The sequence below is a fragment of the Anomaloglossus baeobatrachus genome, chromosome 9, assembly GCF_048569485.1.
Source record: "Anomaloglossus baeobatrachus isolate aAnoBae1 chromosome 9, aAnoBae1.hap1, whole genome shotgun sequence".
Lineage (NCBI taxonomy): Eukaryota > Metazoa > Chordata > Amphibia > Anura > Aromobatidae > Anomaloglossus > Anomaloglossus baeobatrachus.
This window is the reverse complement of record NC_134361.1, coordinates 109,843,898-109,864,567: the sequence shown is the minus strand read 5'-3', so window position 1 is coordinate 109,864,567 and position 20,670 is coordinate 109,843,898. Positions and strand designations below refer to the sequence as shown.

At 47.4% G+C, this 20,670-nt stretch overlaps 1 protein-coding gene across 1 annotated transcript in view; it reads right to left on the bottom strand.

Annotated features, from left to right (window-relative positions):
- The window catches only part of COL4A5 (collagen type IV alpha 5 chain), a 354,376-nt gene that overhangs the window by 166,023 nt on the left and 167,683 nt on the right, over positions 1-20,670 (bottom strand). Inside the window, exons 10-14 of the mRNA XM_075323931.1 lie at positions 18,422-18,484; positions 18,231-18,266; positions 18,096-18,137; positions 17,877-17,972; positions 2,123-2,176 (exon numbers count right to left, since the gene is read on the bottom strand). Of these exons, the coding sequence (XP_075180046.1) occupies positions 2,123-2,176; positions 17,877-17,972; positions 18,096-18,137; positions 18,231-18,266; positions 18,422-18,484 (291 nt within the window). The remainder of the gene's footprint in view (positions 1-2,122; positions 2,177-17,876; positions 17,973-18,095; positions 18,138-18,230; positions 18,267-18,421; positions 18,485-20,670) is intronic.

The following is a 20,670-nucleotide window of genomic DNA, read 5'->3' as shown; positions in this document are numbered from 1 at the left end:
TTATTTTTTTTTCTGTGCCATAGGATACAGGCCATATACCAGGATGGGGGTATTTTATCAGCAGGATGGGGGTATATTATGAGCAGGATGGGGGTATATGAGCAGGATGGGGTATATGAGCAGGATGGGCGGTATATAGCAGGATGGGGGTATATGAGCAGGATGAATGGGGGTATATGAGCAGGATGGATGGGGGTATATGAGCAGGATGGTGGTATATGAGCAGGATGGATGGGGGTATATGACCAGGATGGGGGGTATATAGCAGGATGGCGGTATATGAGCAGCATGGATGCGGGTATATGAGCAGGATGGGGGTATATGAGCAGGATGCTGGTATATAAGCAGGATGGATGGGGGTATATGAGCAGGATGGATGGGGGTATATGAGCAGGATGAATGGGGTTATATGAGCAGGATCATATACAAGACAGGAGGATCGTTACCAGAATGGGGTACCTTAGTAGAGAATTTGGGGACATTACCCCCATAATAGTGTCAGCAGCAAATCCTCGCCCCATAACAGTGTGTCATGACCACATTTTTTAGTTAAAATTTTATTTTCCTATTTTCCTCCTATAAAACCAGGGTGCGTCTTATGGTCAGGTGCGTCTTATAGTCCGAAAAATACGGTATATAAGAGCCCAGGCTGCTGTGTAGAACATAAAATACACTTTATAATAGTCACCTAGGAGGTCGCTCCGGTGCAGACTGATCAGATGGGTGTCTCCGTTCTCCGGTGCCGGCGCCTCCTCTTTCGGCCATCTTGGTCTTCCTTGTTCTGAAGCCGGTGTGCATGACGCGTCCGACGTCATACACACAGGTCCTGAGCAGGGCAGATCAAAGTGCATCTGCACAGGACCTTAGTGCCGGCGAGTGTGGATGACGTAGGACGCGTCATGCACACAGGCTTCAAAAGAAGGAAGACCAAGATGGCTGAAAGAGGATGCGCCGGTCCCGGAGAACAGCGCCCCCCATTTGACCAGTCTGCACCGGTCCGACCTCCTAGGTGAGTATTATAAAGTCATTTTTACGCTCTACACAGTGGCCTGGGCTCTTATATACAGCATGTTAGACTGCCGTATATAAGAGTCCACTAGTGGTGGCCGCTGCTTATAGTCACCAAATCCGGTGACAGGTTCCCTTTTAAATGTGACTTTTAAAACTAAGAAATCGCAAAAAAAAGGTTAATGATAGAAAATGAAGACACGACAATTTTGAGCTTTGCACAAAGTTCATGAATTGCCATTTTTATGAATTTGGTGCAAAAAAGTAAGCAATATCCACAAGTCAAAAAATTAAAAGTGACTTAAATAAATGCAAATGATGACTGTGGCCCCACGTTTTTGAGCTGTTTTGAGTTTTTGAGGAGTGTTAAGAGTTTCCACTAAATTTGTCCTCCAAAAGTTCATGAAAACACTCAGTGTGAACACACCCATATGGTATTTTTTTGTTTCAGGAAAATATTTTATCTATATCTATTTTAGATACATAACAATTTCCTATACAAATTACTGCTGTTTCTAAAGGCTGCTTTACACGGGACGACCGATCGTGCGATTTCACGATCGATCGTACCCGCCCCCGTCGTTTGTGCGTCACGGGCGATTGCCCGTGGCGCACAAACTCGTTAACCCCCCCGTCACATGTACTTACCTCCCGTGCGACGTCGCTGAGGGCGGCGAACATCCACTTCCTGAAGCGGGAGGGATGTTCGGCGTCACAGCGACATCACGCGGCGGCCGGCCAATAGAAGCGGAGGGGCGGAGATGAGCGGGATGTAAACATCCCGCCCACCTCCTTCCTCCCAAATAGCCGGCGGGAGCCGCGGGATGCAGGTAAGCGATGTTCATCGTTCCCGTGGTGTCACAAGGAGCAACGTGTGATGCCACGGAAACGATGAACAACCGGCGTCATGTTTCATAAACGATTTTATGAAACCTAGCGGCGAGTACATGACTCACGATTTGTGAGCGATACTGCGTCGCTAAGATGTGTCACACAGGCCAACGTCGCAAGCGATGCCGGATGTGCGTCACAAAAACCATGACCCCGATGATCTATCGCACGATAGATCGTCTCGTGTAAAGCACCCTTAAGCCTGAAGTTCCATGTTACTTACAGGAGGACCCGGAGGACCGTCGTTTCCAGGATATCCTGGTGGACCTGGTGGGCCCTAGAAAAAGGGACAGAAAGACAAAATATGACATAATACATTTATTATTCATGGGACAGTTTATTGTCAGAAAACCCAAAGGCAGGCTACAGAAAAATCTATGTAAAACATTAAAGTATTATGGGATGGCAACAGTAAGAAACCACTGTCCAGATAACTGGAGAGATTCTAAATGACAGCACAATGTAGGTATGCATTGTATGCATACTTTAGGGTCCGCATTACCATGGGTCATACAATTATTGCTAATACTTACATTTTGGCCAATATTTTACCATATGTGCCTTTAGCTTTATTGTGTATTGCCCATTGAGGGGCAGGGAGTAGATGGCAGAGACCTTCCCCTGTGACTATGAAGATATGGAAGATTAGCTCAACCACCTTAACGGAGGATGTCACAGCCGCTGCACGGAGCTGCCCTGGCTTCAGAAGGAACCTTGCAGAACAGAACGAATGGAGAAGTCTACAGCAGAGACTTCCCCTCTCTTTCTTTTTTCCCATGTGATTAGTTTCTGGTCTGACTCTCATTTAAAACAGATATTGGTAATTTGGGGGGCCACCACTGATCCATGCCACCGGTGGAATTTCCTCTTAGGTTCTCTATAATATATTAGACATGGTTCTACAAAATATGACACACAAAGGGGTTTTCTCCTATCAAAATGATAGGTGATAACTTGTTGATTGCGGGGAACCTGATCACTGAGACCCCCAGCAATATGAGAACGGGACCTTTTCTGAGTAGAGGTGAGGTCAAGCATTTGCATCAATACTGTATTCATTCTCTATGGGATCACATAGAGCCACAGCCACACCATGATTTACCAGATACATATATAAACGGTAAAAATCATATTATGTATGAGAACTGGATGGGGACTGGAGATAAGTCGTAATAACTATGAGATAAGGAGAACCACACGACCAAATATCCAAGATGCAAAAGTGAAATTGTTTATTGAAGGGAGTAGGTGCGGGGCGGCACGGAACAAGTGGGGACACAGACCATCAACCTCCAACCATTTATATATTGCATGTAGAATTTGAACTATGCTGACATGATATAGTCATCTGCACATATATGTATAACCAGACATAGGAGTAAACCACAAGGAGTAGAAAAATTGGGTATATAGCCACAGAGAAAATTCAATCAAACAGAGATGTATACACTGTATGAAAAAAAGTATTTCATGTGTAGTATATCAATAAGTCCCTACAGCTGATTATACACACTGATATCCACCAACAATATGAGGGTGGCAAGAAAGGTAATAGATTACATGCATAACCACACAAGTCAAAAGGAACAGTGTGATACTGTCGGACGGAAGGAAATCCATTCACATCCCAACAGTGAGAGTCCCTGATCAGCATTCAACTATAACCAAAGGTTTAGGTTGAATTTTTCTATGCCTAACCTGCGTATATAATTACATCAGGGACACACTTTCAAGGCTAAAATGTATGGGGAAAGAGCGGTGACACTCTAATTTCATTCACATCTAAACAGTAAACGTCCCTGATCAGCGCTAAACTATAGCTGAAAATTTACGGTTAGATATTAATATACCCAGCCTGGGTGTGTAATTATATCAGAGAAACACTTCCAAGATTCAAATATGAAGAAAGAGCAGTAGCACACTCTACCTGAAGACTTGGGGAGGTCAGAGAGAGGCGTCCGTGTCCTACCCGACGGCCGTTTCGGCGGTGAAGCCTTCGTCAGGGGCCTATAGTTTAGCGCTGATCAGGGACGTTTACTGTTTAGATGTGAATGAAATTAGAGTGTCACCGCTCTTTCCCCATACATTTTAGCCTTGAAAGTGTGTCCCTGATGTAATTATATACGCAGGTTAGGCATAGAAAAATTCAACCTAAACCTTTGGTTATAGTTGAATGCTGATCAGGGACTCTCACTGTTAGGATGTGAATGGATTTCCTTCCGTCCGACAGTATCACACTGTTCCTTTTGACTTGTGTGGTTATGCATGTAATCTATTACCTTTCTTGCCACCCTCATATTGTTGGTGGATATCAGTGTGTATAATCAGCTGTAGGGACTTATTGATATACTACACATGAAATACTTTTTTTCATACAGTGTATACATCTCTGTTTGATTGAATTTTCTCTGTGGCTATATACCCAATTTTTCTACTCCTTGTGGTTTACTCCTATGTCTGGTTATACATATATGTGCAGATGACTATATCATGTCAGCATAGTTCAAATTCTACATGCAATATATAAATGGTTGGAGGTTGATGGTCTGTGTCCCCACTTGTTCTGTGCCGCCCCGCACCTACTCCCTTCAATAAAGAATTTCACTTTTGCATCTTGGATATTTGGTCGTGTGGTTCTCCTTATTCTCTATGGGATGTCTGAAGACAGCCAAGTACAGCGCTTAGCTATCCCTGGCAGTCCCATAGAGAATGAATGGAGTGGAGGTGCACAATCTCAGTGGGACTGCCATAGCTAACAAAGTGCTGTACTCGTTTAAATTTGGTAACTCAGTAGAAATGGATGAGAAGTATACATGCTCAGTATCTGGTCTATTCAGGGGTCCTATTCTATGGACTGCTGGGGGTCTCAGTGGTCAGATGCCCGGCAATCAGTAAAATAAGTCCTATACTATCAATAAAGGATAACATAAAATTTAACAACCCCGTTAAATTGAATCTACTTTTCTAGTTATCATTTCTCACTAAATTCTCACCATAGCTATAGATTTTATAAAATGTTTGCTTAATGAGTTAAACAGGTTTTCTACTTTATCAAAAGTGGTCCCCAAATGCGTTTATACATGTAAGATAACAAACAGAGCAACTACTCACCCTCCCGGCTCTCCAACACTGCTTCAGTCTTTATGTTATGGCTGCAATGGTGATATTATGGTTACAGCGCACATCACCGCTGCAGCCAATCACTGAACTCATTGACCTGAGTACTGCAAGTAACTGGTTGGTTTGTTATTTTACATAAGTTAAAGCACTTGAGAACCACATTTGTTACATAGGAAACTCCTTTTAAAAAACCTTTCACTGGCTTTTTTAATTTAAACGGAATCTGTCACCACTTTAACCTTGTTAAACTGTTAATATGGGCATACAGGTTATAGAATGCTGACAATAGTCTTACCTTTATGTCTCATATCTGATGCCTTGTTGAAAAATCCTCTTTTATCACTTTATGTAAATGAGGTTTTCCAGGCTATGGGGCGGATGCTGCCTGGAATATAACTCCGCCATCAGGGATTGTTATAAATAAAAGGGATGTTACCAGTGTGAGACACGTAAATGACACAGAACAGGAGAAATGAAACTTATCTTCTTTCAAAAACATGTTTTGCAGTTCTCTGAGCTCTGCTGCATTGCAGCAATGTCTGCCTGTGAGATGGAGGATGAAGCTGAGAGGACCCTGCAGAACTGTTAGTTATAATCACACACAGCTCTGCAGGGAGAGCAGAGAGCGGCCATCACACATCACACTGCTAACGCCCCTTTTATTTACGATAATCTCTGGAGGTGGAATTATCTTCCAGGCAGCACCCGCCCCCCATAGCCTGGAAGACCTCATTTACACAAAGTGATAAAAGATGATATTTCAACAACAAGGCATCGGATATGAGACATAAAGGTATGGCTTTTTTCAGCATTCTATAACCAATGTTAACAGTTTAAGAAGGTCAAAGTGGTGACAGATTTCCTTTAAACGGATTACCCCTAAATGCAGCTGCTTAAATGATATAGTGCCCTCCCCAATAATAAAGATGCAAATACTACTTTCAACCATTTGGGAACTTCACTGTGGGTGTTTTCTAAGACAACTTTATGTTACACACCCAGTTGGTCGAAAGGAGAATTTGCATCTTTCTTACATTGTATTATAGTGTGAAGTAAGCTCCCTCTAGAGGTGGCTGCGGGTAGTCAGAATGTTTTGGGTTGTTTGTTTTTTTTAAACTATGACTTTGCAGGGGATTTTAGAGCTCTGTTTGCCAAAAACACATAATTATAGTAAGGAGTTAATTAAGGTTTGCAATCAATTAGATAACAAAAAATGGAAGTCAAGAATGGACATATACTTTAAGCCCACTTTACACGTTGCAATTAGTTGTACAATCGCATTTGCGATGTGACACGCCCAGGTTGCATACGGGATCTATGAGATTTCACGTTGGTCGTTCATTTGCTGTCACACGAGCGTTAGTTGTCTATGTTAAATTGGTCAATTTTGTGTGCGATCCTTTAGATCATGTGTTCTGTGACGTATGCATTGAGCACTTTTTTTTTTTTTATTTATTGACTTGCCAAGCGTGTGTAATGTGTAGGGATGCGTTTTTACTATGTCATCTGCCGTTCAGCTCTGCTACATGGCCGCTAACAGCAGACACAGACAGCCATGTAGCAGCGGTGAATGGCAGATGACAGCAGACACAGACAGAGCCGCACTGTCAGAATGAACTCGGGTGAACTTCACCCGACTTCATTGTGATGCTGCGGCTCTGTCTGTGTCGCGCCCTGATTAGCGGTCACCAGTGAAGACTCACCGGTGACCGCTAATCTCCTGAGTAACTGAAGTTAGCAGCCCTCTCTCATATACTCACCAATCCCCGATCCCCGGCGCTGCACGGCGTTCACACTGCTCCGGCGGCTTTTACTGTTTTGAAAAAGCCGGCCGCCCATTAAACAATTTCGTATTCCCTGCTTTCCCCGCCCACCAGCGCCTATGATTGGTTACAGTGAGACACGCCCCCACTCTGAGTGACAGGTGTCACACTGCACCCAATCACAGCAGCCGGTGGGCGTGTCTATACTGTGTAGTGAAATAAATAATTAAATAATTAAAAAAAACGGCGTGCGGTTCCCCCCATTTTTAAAACCAGCCAGATAAAGCCATACGGCTGAAGGCTGGTATTCTCAGGATGGGGAGCTCCACGTTATGGGGAGCCCCCCACCCTAACAATATCAGCCAACAGCCGCCCAGAATTGCCGCATACATTATATGCGACAGTTCTGGGACTGTACCCGGCTCTTCCCGATTTACCCTGGTGCGTTGGCAAATCGGGGTAATAAGGAGTTAATGGCAGCCCATAGCTGCCAATAAGTCCTAGATTAATCATGTCAGGCGTCTATGAGACACCCTCCATGATTAATCTGTAAGTTACAGTAAATAAACACACACACCAGAAAAAAATCCTTTATTAGAAATAAAAACACACACATATACCCTGGTTCACCACTTTAATCAGCCCCAAAAAGCCCTCCTTGTCCGGCGTAATCCAGGATGATCCAGCGTCGCATCCAGCGCTGCTGCATGGAGGTGACCGGAGCCGCAGCAGACACAGCCGCTCCGGTCACCTCCACACAGCAAATGAACACAGCCGCGCGATCAGCTGCTGTCACTGAGGTTACCCGCGGCCACCGCTGCATCCACCGGTGGCCGCGGGTAACCTCAGTGACAGCAGCTGATCGCGCGGCTGTCTTCATTTGCTGCATGGAGGTGACCGGAGCGGCTGTGTCTGCTGCGGCTCCGGTCACCTCCATGCAGCAGCACTGGATGCGACGCTGGATCATCCTGGATTACGCCGGACAAGGAGGGCTTTTTGGGGCTGATTAAAGTGGTGAACCAGGGAATGTGTGTGTGTTTTTATTTCTAATAAAGGATTTTTTCTGGTGTGTGTGTTTATTTACTGTAACTTACAGATTAATCATGGAGGGTGTCTCATAGACGCCTGACATGATTAATCTAGGACTTATTGGCAGCTATGGGCTGCCAATAACTCCTTATTACCCCGATTTGCCAACGCACCAGGGTAAATCGGGAAGAGCCGGGTACAGCCCCAGAACTGTCGCATATAATGTATGCGGCAATTCTGGGCGGCTGTTGGCTGATATTGTTAGGGTGGGGGGCTCCCCATAACGTGGAGCTCCCCATCCTGAGAATACCAGCCTTCAGCCGTATGGCTTTATCTGGCTGGTTTTAAAAATGGGGGGAACCGCACGCCGTTTTTTTTAATTATTTAATTATTTATTTCACTACACAGTATAGACACGCCCACCGGCTGCTGTGATTGGGTGCAGTGTGACACCTGTCACTCAGAGTGGGGGCGTGTCTCACTGTAACCAATCATAGGCGCTGGTGGGCGGGGAAAGCAGGGAATACGAGATTGTTTAATGGGCGGCCGGCTTTTTCAAAACAGTAAAAGCCGCCGGAGCAGTGTGAATGCCGTGCAGCGCCGGGGATCGGGGATCGGTGAGTATATGAGAGAGGGGGATAGACTGACATGGACTGAGAGTGAGGGACAGAGATAGTGACGGACTGACAGAGATTAGTGCATGACAGACATTGTGAGGCGCTTCAGAACGCAGCTTTTCAGCTGCGCTCTGAAGCGGACCTTTTTTAAGCTGCGGTGCAGAGCGCACACCTGCGCACATAGCATCAGACACCAAAATCGTATGAGGGATGTCACACGTTACAATTGACTAGGTTCGTGCAACAAAACGCTCAATTCTAGACAAAGATACGATGTGTTTGCGATCAACGGTTTTGCGTTCAATCCTGATCGCATGTAGCTGTCACACGCAGATACCTCACAAACGATGCCGGATGTGCGTCACTTACAACTTGACCCCAACGACGGATTGTGAGATATATTGAAGCGTGTGTAGCGGGCTTTAGAGTAAAAGTAACATAAGAGTCATTCCTATTTATTGATTTACTAAACTTCACCAATAATTGTTTTCTATATACTTTCTAGTTATCCCTACATAAAAAAGGCCAAAAAAATGTACAAAAATATAAACTTTATATATAGACTGAATTAAAACCATGTGGGTGCATAAAGTATATACAGTACATCCCAACAAGGACTAAAATAACACAAAGTGGTTACCCATGGATTTTGGGGGTAGTCATTCAAAATAGAAGTAAGTATAAAGCTGCCATTACCCATTTGTGCAACAATCCTACACAAAAATAGTATAAATGCAAAAAAAGAATTCATAAAATATAAACTGTATTAGCAATTAGGACACCAAACCATGTAGGTGACACATTGGAAGATGCATAAAAGGAGATGGACGTTCTTGGTTGACCGTGCTGCTGCTGTAAAAGTAGTCGTCCCACACTGTGGTAGCATGTAATCATTTTATTATACCGTTTAAGTTTGTACCAAACTCGTCTTCAAAATAGACTACTACAATGGAAGAGGCAGCAACCACCACATGAGACCCAATGAGAAGTAATGGTCGATGTACAAATGACTTGATGCAAAAATAAGTATCCAGAAGCATGGCCTAATCACAGCGGAGAATATATATACATAGCGGAGAATGCATACAAATAGCAAATACTATGCCAGAGTTATAGAAAAAAATTAAAAATGTATACTATCAGTACAAACAACAGACCCATGAAAAAGCTACAAAGACATACACATCAAATCTGGGAATCCATTTTAGATAGTTACAAGGTCTACCTATACATAACATTCTTGTCCCCTCCAAATGGTGTGGCGCTCTCCCCAGCAAGTGTTTTGACGTATGCCTTCAACAGTGTGTGAGCATGACTCAACTGGATGTCGGAGAGGGAGCCACAACATTTGGAAGAGGTCACAACGGGTATGTATATCCGTGTACCTATTGCCATAGGTCTGTTGCTTGTGGTGATTATCTTTTATATATATATACAGTGCCTACAAGTAGTATTGAACCCCCTGCAGATTTAGCAGGTTTGATAAGATGCAAATAAGTTAGTGCCTGCAAACTTCAAACAAGAGCAGGATTTATGAACAGATGCATAAATCTTACAAACCAACAAGTTATGTTGCTCAGTTAAATTTGAATACATTTTCAACATAAAAGTGTGGATCAATTATTATTCAACCCCTAGGTTTAATATTTTGTGGAATAACCCTTGTTTGCAATTACAGCTAATAATCGTCTTTTATAAGACCTGATCAGGCCGGCACAAGTCTCTGGAGTTATCTTGGCCCACTCCTCCATGCAGATCTTCTCCAAGTTATCTAGGTTCTTTGGGTGTCTCATGTGGACTTTAATCTTGAGCTCCTTCCACAAGTTTTCAATTGGGTTAATGTCAGGAGACTGACTAGGCCACTGCAACACCTTGATTTTTTCCCTCTTGAACCAGACCTGGGTTTTCTGGTTTTCTTAGCTGTGTGCTTTGGGTCGTTGTCTTGTTGGAAGATGAAATGACGACCCATCTTAAGATCCTTGATGGAGGAGCGGAGGTTCTTGGCCAAAATCTCCAGGTAGGCCGTGCTATCCATCTTCCCATGGATGCGGACCAGATGGCCAGGCCCCTTGGCTGAGAAACAGCCCCACAGCATGATGCTGCCACCACCATGATTGACTGTAGGGATGGTATTCTTGGGGTCGTATGCAGTGCCATCCAGTCTCCAAACGTCACATGTGTGGTTGGCACCAAAGATCTCGATCTTGGCCTCATTAGACCAGAGAACCTTGAACCAGTCTGTCTCAGAGTCCTCCAAGTGATCATGAGCAAACTGTAGACGAGCCTTGACATGACGCTTTGAAAGTAAAGGTACCTTACAGGCTCGTCTGGAACGGAGACCATTGCGGTGGAGTACGTTACTTATGGTATTGACTGAAACCAATGTCCCCACTGCCATGAGATCTTCCCGGAGCTCCTTCCTTGTTGTCCTTGGGTTAGCCTTGACTCTTCGGACAAGCCTGGCCTCAGCACGGGTGAAAACTTTCAAAGGCTGTCCAGGACGTGGAAGGCTAACAGTAGTTCCATAAGCCTTCCACTTCCGGATGATGCTCCCAACAGTGGAGACAGGTAGGCCCAACTCCTTGGAAAGGGTGGATGGAGGCACTACCAGGAGACTGGCCAGTACATCCAGGAGACGTGGAGGGGGCTGTAGGGGGGCAACAACCCAGAAGCAGGACCGCTACCTCCGCCTTTGTGCAAGGAGGAACAGGAGGAGCACTGCCAGAGCCCTGCAACATGACCTCCAGCAGGCCACAAATGTGCATGTGTCTGCACAAACGGTTAGAAACCGACTCCATGAGGAAGGCATGAGGGCCCGACGTCCACAGATGGGGGTTGTGCTCACTGCTCAACACCGTGCAGGACGCTTGGCATTTGCCACAGAAGACCAGGATTTCCAAATTCACCACTGGCGCCCTGTGCTCTTCACAGATGAAAGCAGGTCACACTGAGCACATGTGACAGACGTGGCAGAGTCTAGAGCAGGGTTCCCTAACTCCAGTCCTCGAGGGCCGCCAACAGTACATGTTTTCAGGATTTCCTTAGCATTGCATGGGTGTTGGAATCATCAACTGTGCAGGTGATTAAATTATCACATATGCAATACTAAGGAAATCCTGAAAACATGCACTGTTGGCGGCCCTCGAGGACTGGAGTTGGGGACCCATGGTCTAGAGACACCATGGAGAGTGATCTGCTGCCTGCAACATCCTTCAGCATGACGATGATGGCCCAAACAGCTCCCTGTAAACAGTACAAGGTTATCAACAGCTCCCTATATACAGTTTGATGGTCCCAACAGCTCCTTATAAACAGTACTAGAAGGTGGCCCGATTCTACGCATCGGGTATTCTAGAATTTACGTATTGTGTAGTTCATGTATGATTTTTGTTATAGATATAGATATATATATATATATATATATATAGATGTTGTTGTGTGTAGTTACCAAGTGTTTGTGTAGGGCGCTGTACATGTTCTGGGTGTTGTCTGGGTGTGGCGGGGGTGAGAGCGGTGTTGTATGTGTGTTGCGTTGTTTGTGGAGCGCTGTGTGTCTGTCGGGTTGTGTGTGTGTGTGTTGCGCGGTTTGTGTGGGTGTGGTGTGTTTTGGGGGGAGGTATGTTTTGTGCAATGTGTGTGTTGTGCGGTATGTGCGTATATTTATGTATGCCGCGGTGTTTGTGTGTTGGGTGTTGTGTGTGTGCAGCGTTGTCTGTGTGTGTGGGTGTCTGTGTATGGCGGTGTTTGTGGTTCCCTGTGTGTGTGTGTTGGGGGGAGGTGTGCACCTCCCATCGTGCTCCATCTGCCATGCTGCGCACCCCCCATCGTGCTCCATCCCCCATGCTGCGCACTCCTCATCGTGCTCCATCCTCCATGCTGCACACTCCCCATCGTGCTCCATCCTCCACGCTGCGCACTCCCCATCATGCTCCATCCCCCATGCTGCACCCCCCCCATCGTGCTACATCCCCCATGCTGCGCACTCCCCATCGTGCTACATCCCCCATGCTGCGCACTCCCCATCGTGCTACATCCCCCATGCTGCGCACTCCCCATCGTGCTACATCCCCCATGCTGCGCACCCCCCATCGTGCTACATCCCCCATCGTGCTACATCCCCCATCGTGCTACATCCCCCATGCTGCGCACTCCCCATCGTGCTACATCCCCCATGCTGCGCACCCGCCATCGTGCTCCATCCGCCATGCTGCGCACTCCCCATCGTGCTACATCCGCCATGCTGCGCACTCCCCATCGTGCTACATCCCCCATGCTGCGCACTCCCCATCATGCTACATCCCCCATGCTGCGCACTCCCCATCGTGCTACATCCCCCATGCTGCGCACTCCCCATCGTGCTACATCCCCCATGCTGCGCACCCCCCATCGTTTTACATCCCCCATCGTGCTACATCCCCCATCGTGCTATATCCCCCATGCTGCGCACTCCCCATCGTGCTACATCCCCCATGCTGCGCACCCGCCATCGTGCTCCATCCGCCATGCTGCGCACTCCCCATCGTGCTACATCCCCCATGCTGCGCACTCCCCATCGTGCTACATCCCCCATGCTGCGCACCTCCCCATCGTGCTACATCCCCCATCGTGCTACATCCCCCATGCTGCGCACTCCCCATCGTGCTACATCCCCCATGCTGCGCACTCCCCATCGTGCTACATCCCCCATGCTGCGCAGTCCCCATCGTGCTACATCCCCCATGCTGCGCACTCCCCATCGTGCTACATCCCCCATGCTGCGCACTCCCCATCGTGCTACATCCCCCATGCTGCGCACCCCCCATCGTGCTCCATCCCCCATGCTGCGCACCCCCCATCGTGCTACATCCCCCATGCTGCGCACTCCCCATCGTGCTACATCCCCCATGCTGCTCACTCCCCATCGTGCTACATCCCCCATGCTGCGCACCCCATCGTGCTACATCCCCCATGCTGCGCACCCCCCATCGTGCTACATCCCCCATGCTATAATAGTTCTCCTATTATACTCAGAGAGGAGTATAATAGGAGGACTGTAATAGGAGGAGTAGTCCTGGGGGGAGAGGAGTATAATGCCGGCTCCCTGCACATGTGTACCGGGAGCCGGTGTACACTGGTAACTATGATACACATCGTGTAACTAAGGGACCTTAGTTACCCGATGTGTATAATGGTTACCAGCGTTCACGGGCTCCGTCAAGATCCCAGCATCGCAAGGTTATGTCTGGCGCTGCTAGGATCGTGACGGAGCCGGTGTACACTGGTAACTATGATACACATCGGGTAACCAAGGGACCTTAGTTACCCGATGTGTATAATGGTTACCAGCGTTCACGGGCTCCGTAAAGATCCCAGCATCGCAAGGTTATGTCTGGCGCTGCTGGGATCGTGACGGAGCCGGTGTACACTGGTAACTATGATACACATCGGGTAACCAAGGGACCTTAGTTACCCGATGTGTATAATGGTTACCAGCGTTCACGGACTCCGTCAAGATCCCAGCATCGCAAGGTTATGTCTGGCGCTGCTGGGATCGTGACGGAGCCGGTGTAGAAGCAAGCGATATCCCAGGATGTTGTGAGTGTGTGGATGTGATGTGTGAGGTGTGTGTGAGAGTGAGTGTGATCTGATGTGTGTGTGTGTACTCACCTGGGAGTCGGAGCTCCGTGTCAGTTGGGCCAGAGCGAGCGTGCATTGCGTGAGGGGGGCGGGGCCTGCAGAGAGCCAAGACGAGAGGCCAATCCGTGTGGGGGGCGGGGCCATGGCGAGCCCAGCGGCCAATCAGCTTTGTGTCACCGTAAGGACACAATTTTGGAGCATGACAAACAGACAGACAGACAGAATAAGGCAATTATATATATAGACTAGAAGGTGGCCCGATTCTACGCATCGGGTATTCTAGAATTTACGTATTGTGTAGTTCATGTATGATTTTTGTTATATATATATATGTTGTGTGTAGTTACCAAGTGTTTGTGTAGGCGCTGTAGATGTTCTGGGTGTTGTCTGGGTGTGACGGGGGTGAGAGCGGTGTTGTATGTGTGTTGCGTTGTTTGTGGAGCGCTGTGTGTCTGTAGCGTTGTGTGTTGCGCGGTTTGTGTGTGTGTGGTGTGTTTTGGGGGGAGGTATGTTTTGTGCAATGTGTGTGTTGTGCGGTATGTGCGTATATTTGTGTGTGCCGCGGTGTTTGTGTGTTGGGTGTTGTGTGTGTGCAGCGTTGTCTGTGTGTGTAGGTGTCTGTGTAGGGCAGTTGTTTGTGGTTCCCAGTGTGTGTGTGTGTGTGTGTGGTGTGTTGTGCACTTCCCATCGTGCTCCATCCGCCATGCTGCGCACTCCCAAACGTGCACCATCCGCCATGCTGCGCACTCCCAAACGTGCACCATCCGCCATGCTGCGCACTCCCAAACGTGCTCCATCCGCCAGGCTGCGCACTCCCAAACGTGCTCCATCCGCCATGCTTCGCACTCCCAAACGTGCTCCATCCGCCATGCTGCGCACTCCCAAACGTGCTCCATCCGCCATGCTGCGCACTCCCAAACGTGCTCCATCCGCCATGCTGCGCACTCCCAAACGTGCTCCATCCGCCATGCTGCGCACTCCCAAACGTGCTCCATCCGCCATGCTGCGCACTCCCAAACGTGCTCCATCCGCCATGCTGCGCACTCCCAAACGTGCTCCATCCGCCATGCTGCGCACTCCCAAACGTGCTCCATCCGCCATGCTGCGCACTCCCAAACGTGCTCCATCCGCCATGCTGCGCACTCCCAAACGTGCTCCATCCGCCATGCTGCGCACTCCCAAACGTGCTCCATCCGCCATGCTGCGCACTCCCAAACGTGCTCCATCCGCCATGCTGCGCACTCCCAAACGTGCTCCATCCGCCATGCTGCGCACTCCCAAACGTGCTCCATCCGCCATGCTGCGCACTCCCAGACGTGCTCCATCCGCCATGCTGCGCACTCCCAAACGTGCTCCATCCGCCATGCTGCGCACTCCCAAACGTGCTCCATCCGCCATGCTGCGCACTCCCAAACGTGCTCCATTCCCCATGCTGCGCACTCCCAAACGTGCTCCATCCCCCATGCTGCGCACCCCCCATTGTAATCCATCCCCCATGCTGCATCAGCATCAGCCTCTCTACCCGCAGCATCAGCCTTCTGTCCCCAGCATCATCCCCTCTCTGTCCCCAGCCTCAGCCCCTCTCTGTCCCCAGCCTCAGCCCCTCTCTGTCCCCAGCCTCAGCCCCTCTCTGTCCCCAGCCTCAGCCCCTCTCTGTCCCCAGCCTCAGCCCCTCTCTGTCCCCAGCCTCAGCCCCTCTCTGTCCCCTCCTCTGGCGACACTCACACACACGATCGCATCCACTCACACACACGATCGCATACACTCACACACACCCGATCCCGACACTCACACACACGATCGCATCCACTCACACACACGATCGCATCCACTCACACACACGATCGCATCCACTCACACACACGATCGCATCCACTCACACACACCCGATCCCGACACACACACACCCGATCGCATACACTCACACACACAGACACTGACGATATCGCACATACGCGCTCACAGTCACAACATCCGGAGATACCACATGCTTCTGGCCATGTGATCCTCCGTCAGGTCCTGGAAGGTCACAACAGCACAGTATCGAGGCCGAGAAGCAAGGGATATCGCCGGATGCTGTGAGTGTGTGGATGCGATGTGATGTGTGTGTGAGGTGTGTGTGAGGTGTGTGTGAGAGTGAGTGTGAGAGTGAGTGTGAGCTGATGTGTGTGTGTGTGTGTGTGTGCGTGTGGATCTTCCGCCGCTACAGGACCTCGATGCGCTTGTAACCATGCCAACGTATCCCGTCCCCCGCTCGCACGGGAGCCCACACCACTCCCGTGCGAGCGGGGGATGGGGGATGGGGGGGGGGAAGTACAGTACTCACCCCCCTTAACAGCCGTGTCAGTTCGGGGAATGCGCGGGGGGGGGAGAGGGGGGGGGAGTACAGTACTCACCTCCGTGACAGCCCTGTCAGTTCGGGGAATGCGCGGGGGGAGGTGGGCGGGGCAAGAGCTAACGTGCGTTGCGTGAGGGGAGCGGGGCGTGGCGTGGCCGAATTGCCAATGCCTGCAGGGTGCCGGGGCGAGAGGCCAATCTGTGGGGGGGGCGGAGGCTGGGCGAGCGGCTGGCCAATCCGTGTGGGGGCGCAGCCTGGGCGAGCGGCCAATCGGTGTGGGGGGGCGGGGCCATGGCGAGCCCAGCGGCCAATCAGCTTTGTGTCACCGTAAGGACATGTCACGGTGACACTGTCACGGTGACACAATTTTGGAGCATGACAGACAGACAGACAGACAGAATAAGGCAATTATATATATAGATGATGTCCCAACAGCTCCATTTATACAGTATGATGTCCCAACAGCTCTCTATATACAGTATGATGTCTTATAGCTCCATATATATACAAAATGATGTCCCAATAGCTCTCTATATACAGTATGATGACCCAACAGCTTTCTATATACAGTATGATGTCACAACAGCTAGCTATATACAGTTGGAGGCCCCTACTGCTCTCTGTATACAGTACAATGGTCCTCACAACTTCCAATATATAAAATCATGGCCCCACAGCTCACTTTATACAGTATGATGGCCCTACAACTCTCTATATAGAGTATGATAGAGTATGATCGTCCCACATCTCCCTATATACAGTATGACGGCCCCCATGGGTCTATATATACACTATTATGGCCCTTACAACTCCCTATATACATTCTGATGGTGCCCACAGATCCATGTATACACTGTGATGGACCCAAAACTCCCTATATACAATATGAGAAGCCAACAGCTCCCTATATACAGTATGATGGCCCCACAGCTTCCTTTCTACAGTACCACAACTCCCTATGTGCTGAATTTTCTACTGTGTTACCCACATGGTTTGAAAGCCGTTCTTATATTTATATACTGTTCATGGATATTTACTATGTTTGTGTAGGAATGTTGCTCTAAAGGGTGATGGCCAGCTTTACATTTACGTCTATTTAACCATGACTTCCAGCATTATATCTCCATTATACATCAGTAGCATGAGTTCTTTTTTGGAAATAAATATATTATGTATATATATATATATATATATTTTTTTTTTCTTTCTCTGCTTGCATATCTGATCCTAACTATTTTGGAAGTAAAATAGCCCATGCAGCGCTCACACTTGCCAATTACATTTATTAATGGCTATGGAATATGACCATACAGATCTGTGGAGAAACTATCCTCTTGTAACTGTAACTGCAAACAGGATAGTTTTTGATGACATATACATATACTTGTTCATGGTCAGAGATTTAGCAATACATCCCATTTCTGCTAAGCGCTCTGGGACCAAATGACAAATAAAAGAATATTACAATTATTAAGTAATTATTTCTATGCCAACCCTGTCTCCTTTTAGGACTGCACTTTCATCGTCTGGTTGCTTCTGTTCTGTTGACTGCCCGGGTGGTCCAGGGGGTCCTTGAAGACCTGGGTCTCCCTAAGAAAAAAGGTTATTATAGCAGTAGGTTAAGAGGCTGATAATCTCATTGCTTAAGGTTTTTAACACCATAAAAAAAGAAAATAAAAACGTAAAGTACTCTGTGGCATTAGTATAGCATACCTTTTCTCCTTTTGATCCTTGGAAATTTAAGCCCATGTTACCCTAATGATATCAAATTAAGAAAAGAGTTAGTGATATGGTGAAAAATACTATGAAAGTAGGCAACTACTTAAAATGAAACCGGACGGTTCCCACCTTCGCTCCTGGAAATCCGGGGGTTCCAGGAGGTCCCTTAAAAAAAGAAGACATATTAGAACCTGTATTAAGGCTTCTTTTGGCATTTATTTGCTATTTTTCATGTACTGCGGCTTACACTGAACTAAGCCCAAGCGTTACTGTTAAGCAATGGAAATAATTTTTAATTGAATATACTAATCATACTTTACCGGTAAGCCTGCAGACCCTGGACGCCCAACTGGACCCTGAACTCCTTGGGGACCAAGTAGACCCTGTATAGAAATAGAGACATTATTTTACAAGGCGCGCAGTAACAACAACTCTCTTTGTAGCTACTTTATGCAAGTTTGTACTTGTTTTATTATGTTACTTGAAATCTGTTAAAAGTATTAGAACTTTGAGGGCATTTATGTACTTTATGCTTCTTGCAAAAACAACCATTAAAGTGGAGCAAATCCAACTCCTATGTATTGGAAGAATGACATATATTTTAGGATCGCTACTTCCAATAGGTGGCGCTGCGCTAGAGTTTGTCTCCTGTCCTGGAGAGAAAATTTGAATATTTTGCAGAGGGGCATGGCAGCTATAAGTCCCCTTACTAGCATCCAGTCAGACTGGCTTGCAAAGTCTCCATAAGGAGAATAGTGTCCCCCCGTGATCCCACAAAGCTTCTCATAGCCAGATCAGACACCCCATACTTTGCACTGATGAGGGGCAAGCACCCCGAAACACCGTGTCTGCAAATTGGGATTCTGATCTGGCATATATATCCTAAGTTATATTGAAAGGATTGTTAAAAATCCACATTTAACTTTTAGGATCGGTACTTCCAATAGGTTGCGCTGCGCTAGAGTTTGTCTCCTGTCCTGGAGAGAAAATTTTAATGATTTGATGAAAGATTACAAATTTGGGTGCACACTGATTTATGGCAGTTGCCATCTCATGACCAATAATGTACTGGTATGTCAATGGTCGTATTGCGGTAAGCCGGCGGTGATCCCAGCACATGTCTGGTGATTTGATCAGCAGACATGTGAGTCTAAAGCCTGCTTTACACGCTGCAATGTATCTTACAATGTGTCGGCGGGGTCACGTTGTAAGTGACGCACATCCGACATCGTAAGTTACATTGCAGTGTGTGACAGGTACGTGCGATTGCGATTGAACGTTAAAACGTTCATCGCATGTACATCGTACCTTTCTCTAGAATTGCACGTCAAATTGTTCATCGTACCCGGGGTAGCACACATCGCAGTGTGTGACACCCCGGGAACGATGAACAGATCTTACCTACGTCCTGCGGCTCCCGGCCCACAATGCGGAAGGAAGGAGGTGGGCGGGATGTTTATGGCCCGCTCAGCTCTGCCCCTCCACTTCTATTGGCCGGCTGCCGCGTGACGTCGATGTGACGCCGAATGTCCCTCCCACTCCAGGAAGTGGACGTTCGCCGCCCACATCGAGGTCGTATGGAAGGTAAGTACGTGTGACGGGGGTTAATCGTTTGTGCGGTACGTTCAACAAATTGAACGTGCCACACATACGATGGGGGCGTTGCAAATCGCATACGATATCGTATGCGAAATTGCAACGTGTAAAGCAGGCTTAACAGACGAGGGTGGATCCACAATCCACCTGTGCCTGCTAGCCACTTAGATCTCGTTGTCAAATTGTAACAGTGCGATTTAAATGGCCATGGTGGGGATTGCGCCGTTCCTTGCCACCATCAGTGGCCACATGACGTGATCGAGGGGAGTCGATGGTTGCCATGGTAGTGATGGGTCATGTGATGACCCCTGACGCGATCATGACGTAGTTCCTGTAAGAGCCAACAGAGCGTCGGCTCTCACAGGAACACTGAATATGTGCTGACCAGAGCTGTGCAGCTCTGATCAAGAGAAATTAACAAGCGAGCAGTCTGCTAATCCATAAAGTCCCTTAGAAGGACTAGTAAAATAAATAAATATCTAAAAAAAAAAAAAAAGTTTTGAAAAATCTAAAAAAAATAAAAAAAAATAAAAGTTCAAATTACCCCCCATTTGCTCCATTGAAAATTAAACATTAAATATATATATATATATATATATACACATATTTGGTATCACTGCATTCAGAAACGCCCGATCTATCAAAATATAAAATCAATTACCTGATCGGTAAATGGCGTAGTGTCAAAAAAATTCCAAACGCCAAAATTATGTTTTTTTGGTCGCCGCAGCAGTGCATTAAAATGCAATAACAGGCGATCAAAATGTAGCATCTATGCAAAAATGGACGCAAAATATAAGCCATCACTGAGCCCCAGATCCAAAAAATGAGAACGCTACAGGTCGCGAAAAGCGGAATTCATTTACTGGACAAACTTCTGAAATTTTTTTCATAACTTAGATAAAAGTAAAACTATACATGTTTGGTGTCTACGAACTTGTACGGACCTGAGGCAACACACTGACACATCAGT